Here is a 6,000-nt window from a genome sequence, read left to right as displayed (position 1 = left end):
CGAAATAGGATTAGACTGACAGGTGGATGGGCAGATTTGGCCATGACACCCCAGAGAGTGCTCCTCTTTTCGCCCTTTCAATCGAGTATCGCGCGTCTGTACGGGAGGAGTGTACCTGTACGGTCCAGGTGAGAGGAATCAGCTCAAGAAGCATCGTACGCAGCAACGTACCTACCTGTAGGCGCGTGAAAAAGGGGTACACGGCTAGTGCACTGCGAAGGTGCGGGCAACGCAGGTACCAAGCCACGCCTTGCCTTGTTTCGTCCAATCGTTCGTCCGGATGCTCGCCCAGCTCATTGGCAACGACAGGCCCGTATCTGTATCCTGGTGGGCAAGCATGCTTGGGCAGGCAGGTCTCGGCGCGGGTGCATAGTAACACGGATACATGCCGAGGCCAGCAGGATGTGCTGGAGCGCCGCGTACCTGCGAATAGATGAGTCCAAAGTGGGATAGGCTTGAATACAGTCAAGCGTGTGTGGTCCAGTCGACCCAGTCATTCCCGTTTGCCCTTGCACGCCACCACGATCAGGGGGAACGCACCCGTTGCCCTTCCTAGCTAGCATCCCATCCATATCCATGATCCAACCCAAGCCGCCCCCCAAAGCCGCGCCCCCAAGGAGCCAGAGGAGCCAGAGGAGCCTCTCGGCGGCGGCACCGTGGGTCTCCCGGCCTTCTCTTGGCTCGCAGGAGGTCGTTCATGGCCCGTCCTAGCCAGTCTCTTAAAAGTACCTTAGTCGCCCCCACCCGCGCCCCGTGATCCCAACCTCTCTCTGTTTCTCCTTGCCTATTGCTGTTGTCACGCCGACTCTCCTTGCTCTTCATTCGGTAAGACGGTTCGCCTTTGCTGGAATTCTGGAATTCAAATATTTTTCTTCTTTGAGAAAGAGGCTGGAAAACTTCGACGACAACGACGACGACGACGACGTATTCTTCTTCTCTCAGGGCTGTTTTTTTTTTTCACTCAAGGAACAAAGGAACGAAGAAAAGAGAAACAAACAGGGGACACCATTTGCTGAGGCACCGGAACCAAACATTGGACCCCTCAAAAAACGGAAACAACGACCGACCTTCCCAACCTCACTCAGGAACTTGCACTCCTCAACCACGGTCGCTCTTTCCGTCAACACCACACTCTATTTTTTGCTTCTTTTGAACCCTCCTTCCAAAACTTCACATTCTCTCCAAACCACGTGAGATTCGCTAGCTGAATCATCCGTATACATCTCCCCTTTTTTTTTGCGGCACATCGGCTCTCGGCACTTCCATCAAGAGAACAATCCACGCTCGTTCCTTCCTTCCCAACTCCGTCAGCGGCGGTGTACCTTCGTTTGATTCTCATCACCACCACCCCTCAAAAGGGCCCACTACCGCAACACATCCAAGACAAATTCAACGTCTCTGTTGTCTTGTTCCACTTCTTCGTCATCCAGCGAATCGACCTTAGCTTCGTTTTTTATATCATTTTCCCTCTCATCTCACTCATTCGACGGCCGCCTGCTCCTTCCCCACAGTATCAACCGAAGGAATTCCGGCTCCTCGTTTCCGAAAAGGACGCGGCACGAGACCTTGCGAAGGGCCAACAAAGAGACGCACAATATATTGACGTTGCTTCGTCCCCCGTCTCCCAATCCGTCCATCTCACAGCCCTCCCCGAGCACATCACACCATCTGCTCAGGCCTCACTTATTTCCCTCCCGTCGAGCCGGCTCCTGTTCGGCCAGATTCAGATCGACCTAGCCACCTTGGGATCGACAACACACCAACCGCCCTCGCTTCCACACAACTTGTGGGGGGGAAGATCAGCACGAGGATACCGACCGCCTGCATCTCGACGACGTCGTTCCGGCTTTTTGCAGACTAGCCGTCCATCGCTCTACTACCGCGACCACTCGTCCCTTGGTGACTTGGTCCAGCTACTTTGGTGCCGACTCAGCCAACGTCATTTTGGACACTGTGCCGGTACTTACCAACGCTTCTTTGCTCTCGAACAGGCTTGCTTTCTGTTTGTCGGTCCTTCTTTGTCACTTGTTCTTTGCCCAACAGACAATGACATTGTAACTCGACCCGTCCCTCACAATATCAGTACGCGTCTTCTTCTCATTCTCGATTCTGCCCGACGATTCCAGCATCACAGCAATCTCCCGCAGAGCCTGACTTTTGAACGACTCGACATCCTTGCAAACCATCAGCCTGGAATACGACCTCAGCAACCTAGACCGTTCACCCCTCGCCGATCGCAATCTGGTTCACTCCCTCGGGAAACAAGCGAACGCGCTTTCATTCACCTTTCAAGTTCGTCTTTTGACATTCACAGCAACCGCATCAAAACCACATCAGACCGACCAAAATGGACTCTCACCGGCGCAGGCTCGCCGACCTGGTGGTGGATCTCATCCCCACCAAAGTGCTTCAACAGCGTGCTCATGCCGCCGATAGCAAAGGGGCGGCCACAGCCACCTCAACCATTTCTCCCTACCACTCCAACCTCGACGGTGTCAACCAGCCTGTCAACATGCTGTTCAAGGACATGCTCTGGGCCAGCTTCGGTGGCATGGCTGTCCTCGTCCTCGTCATCACCGTTAGCCGTATTCTCTGGGCTCAGCTCCGCCACGTCTCGGCCATGTCTGTTGAGGGCGAGAGACAAAACTACTGGAAGACGGCTCAGTGGAATTGGATGCCCAGTTTGAAGAAGCATCTCATGTACGCCCCCCTTTGGAAGAAGCGTCACAACAAGGAGATCAAGCTTTCCAACGCTATTGGCATCGGCACGTTGCCCTCCCGCATGCACACCGTCATCCTTGGTTTCTACCTCGCCAGCAACCTGGTCTACATGTTCTTCCTGAACTGGGAAAACGCTAACATCTACTCGTTCTGCGCCGAGCTCCGTGGCCGATCTGGTACTCTCTCTGTCGTGAACATGGTGCCGCTCATCATCCTCGCTGGCCGCAACAACCCGCTCATCGGCATGCTTCACGTGAGCTTCGACACCTACAACCTCCTTCACCGATGGATCGGCCGCATGTCCGTTATTGAGGCTGTCATCCACACCATCGCCTGGTTGATTGTGCAGATTGCCGACAGTGGATGGGAAGGAGTCTGGCATAGAATGTCCAACGAGCTCTTCATCGGCTCCGGCGTGGCTGGCACTATCTCCCTTGTCGTCATCTTGATCCTCTCCTTCTCGCCGGTCCGCCACGCCTTCTACGAGACTTTCCTCAACGTCCACATCATCTTGGCTTTCTTCATCTTCCTGATGACGTACATTCACTGCGCCGTGGCCGGTCTGCCGGGTGGCCTTCCCCAGCTTCCATGGATGATAGCCATTTTTACCCTGTGGTTCCTCGAGCGCATGGCACGCATCGTTCGCGTCGCCTACATGAACTGGTCCGACCGTGGCGTCACTGACGCCATCGTTGAGGCCGTTCCCGGCGAATGCACTCGCGTCACCATGAACCTGCCGCGCTACGTCGACGTCAAGCCAGGCACCCACGCTTACCTGCGCTTCAAGGACATCCGCCCCTGGGACTGCCACCCCTTTTCAATCGGCTGGGTTGAGCACATTCCTGACCACCGCGCGCTACCCCTAGACGAGGAGAAGGCTCAACTCACCTCCATCGACAAGAAGAACACGACAACTTCGGTCTCCTTCATCATCGGCGCCCACACTGGCTTCACTCGCGATCTCTATAACGTCGCCCGTCAGAGCGGGGACCGTGCTATTCGCATGAAGGCTGTTGTTGAAGGACCCTACTCAGGGCACCACTCTCTCGACTCATACGGTCACGCCGTTCTCTTCGCCGGTGCCACTGGCATCACCCACGCCATTTCCTACCTGAAGCCTCTCATTGACGGCTACAACAACGGTAGCGTGGCCACGAGACGCATCACCCTCGTCTGGATCGTCCGCGACTACGAGGCCCTCGAGTGGGTTCGCCCGTGGATGGATACTATCCTCCGCCTGCCCAACCGCAAGGACATTCTCCGCATTCAACTCTACATCACGCGTCCCCAGAACTCGCAGCAGATCGTCTCGGCTTCCAATACAGTCCAGATGTTCCCGGGTCGCCCCAACATCCCTCTGCTGATGAAGCGTGAGGTCGCAGAGCAGCAGGGTGCCATGTGTGTACACATTTGTGGACCTGGTGCCTTGGCTGATGATGTGAGATCGGCTGTACGAGAGGTTCAGGACGAAGGCACAGTGGTCGACTTTGTTGAGGAGAGTTTCACGTGGTAAAGGAGAGGAGATGAAAGACCAACCACAACAAACCTTTCGCAAATGAACCGAAGCAGGAAACGATTCAATCTTTGGGCGTCAGGGTATCAAGCGGGGAAAAGCGCGGTGTTTATTTATCTCATCTCTTTTTTTTTGCGGATCATCTGGATCAGACCAAGGCCATCTGTGGTCAGGTCAGACTGTAATGACATGGGTCATGCTTCTCACGGCCGATGCCTAGTTCTCTAATGGCTCGCTTTCTTCTCATGTGTACATATTTCTCACACCAACGCAATGGGGTGGACAAGATGGACGGATGGCAATGGTGGATCTTTCACAGTCACCCGTTCTCTCGGTCTCTCTCTCCAGGCACCTTTTCTTCCTCTCTTTTCTCTTTTGGTGGTTTTCCAAGAGAAATGTTTTGTCTAATTGTTGGACGTTTATATATCCCCCATCCACACTACACCTCCCACTGCGAGACAAGGCAGAGGGTTGATGTACCCTGTTGTTGTACATAGCACCCACCTATCTTCAAAGATAGAGGGACATAGACGGAGATGTCTAATCAAATTTCAGAAAACAAACGTCCCACTCGCCAAAAGTGAATATGGTATGGTTGTATGGGTATGGTTGTGTATATCTCAGTGTTCACCGTCGTAGCAGGATAGTCTGCAACCAACTCTCGGTGTTCGGGTCCATGCCGTCAGAGTGCAACAGCGGCTTTCAGTCCCTGGCCCCTCCTATTGACCAGCACAAAGTCGACTCTATTTTCACAGTCGCTTCGACTGGTGCAGCTACGCGAAGTTGCACATCTTGTCACGGCTATGTTGTTTGGCAGTCTTGAGCGTGTAGTCGTCGTCATTTTCGCAGCCTCGCAGTGGCACAAGACATGATCAGCGGCTAAGCTTACGTGCAACGCCCACAGGTAAGACTGGGAATGGAGGTAGCATCTCCTTTCCAGCTGCCAGCCTGTTTCTCTTGTCCTACTGCCTATCTTTTGAGACAACGATCGACGAATCCGTATCGGCCGGGGCGGGGCCAACCTGGTCGGCTGCACGAGCGAAGAATGCTTGGGCCGAAATTTGCCTGGAGTCAAACCAGAGGTGACCCCGACATGCCCAGATAGGGAAGTGAACGTCGGGCTGTGGCATACAGATACGCGACTGGGCATCTTGCAAGAGCTCGTTGGCCTAGAGAGCTTAAACCGAACCCACAGTCAGGCAGGCGATGGACGCTCGTTTGCGATTATCTGGAGGCGAGCTCATGAGAGATTACAACGTCCTGGTTGGGGCTTGTCGTCATCGTTTGTCTTTCCGCCTGTCCGTCGGAAGCTACGAACTACGGCTCTGGATGCAAACCCGATACCTCTTATCCTCTCGTCTCAATCCGAGGGTTCCTAACGACTGATGTGCCAGAAACCTCCGTGGGTTTTCGCCGTCCAAGGCCTCCAATTGGCGTGGAAGCCCTGCGAGTACAGTGTACCACCTGCTGGTTGGGTAATGACGCCGTCTCTCGCGGGCACCGCCGAGCTTCACTGTCCGATGTCGAGAAAGAGAGCCCCCCCGTCGTGTCCAAAGCATATGTCTGTGGCGAGACCCGGCAGAGCCGAACACCCGAACGATCTGCTTTTGCTTACGGTTTCCTAGAGACGTGGTGCCCCTAGGCCTTGGCAGTGAGCGGGATCGGGCAGTCTGCGTTGGCTGATGGGAACTCGCGGAACATTGACATGCTGAGTGGCTTGTCCGCTCGAGGCGGAGCGAGAGAGACAATATCGCCCGAGGTTGACG

General features: G+C 54.7%; 1 protein-coding gene across 1 annotated transcript; it reads left to right on the top strand.

Moving 5' to 3' along the window:
* The first annotated feature begins 778 nt into the window (after positions 1-778).
* CDEST_07931 (Putative ferric reductase, NAD binding domain, ferric reductase transmembrane component-like protein) lies at positions 779-4,790 on the top strand. Its single transcript, XM_062924090.1, has one exon. The coding sequence runs from the start codon at positions 2,348-2,350 to the stop codon at positions 4,232-4,234; it is 1,887 nt and encodes a 628-aa protein (XP_062780141.1). The 5' UTR covers positions 779-2,347; the 3' UTR covers positions 4,235-4,790.
* Positions 4,791-6,000: the final 1,210 nt, after the last annotated feature.

The sequence above is a fragment of the Colletotrichum destructivum genome, chromosome 5 (genome assembly GCF_034447905.1).
Source record: "Colletotrichum destructivum chromosome 5, complete sequence".
Lineage (NCBI taxonomy): Eukaryota > Fungi > Ascomycota > Sordariomycetes > Glomerellales > Glomerellaceae > Colletotrichum > Colletotrichum destructivum.
Note: the sequence above shows the minus strand (reverse complement) of the source record. Positions and strands in the feature narration are given on the sequence as shown.

Bases quoted from the DNA above. Each gene is read 5' to 3' on its own strand.
- CDEST_07931 (XM_062924090.1), top strand. From the start codon at position 2,348: ATGGACTCTCACCGGCGCAGGCTCGCCGACCTGGTGGTGGATCTCATC.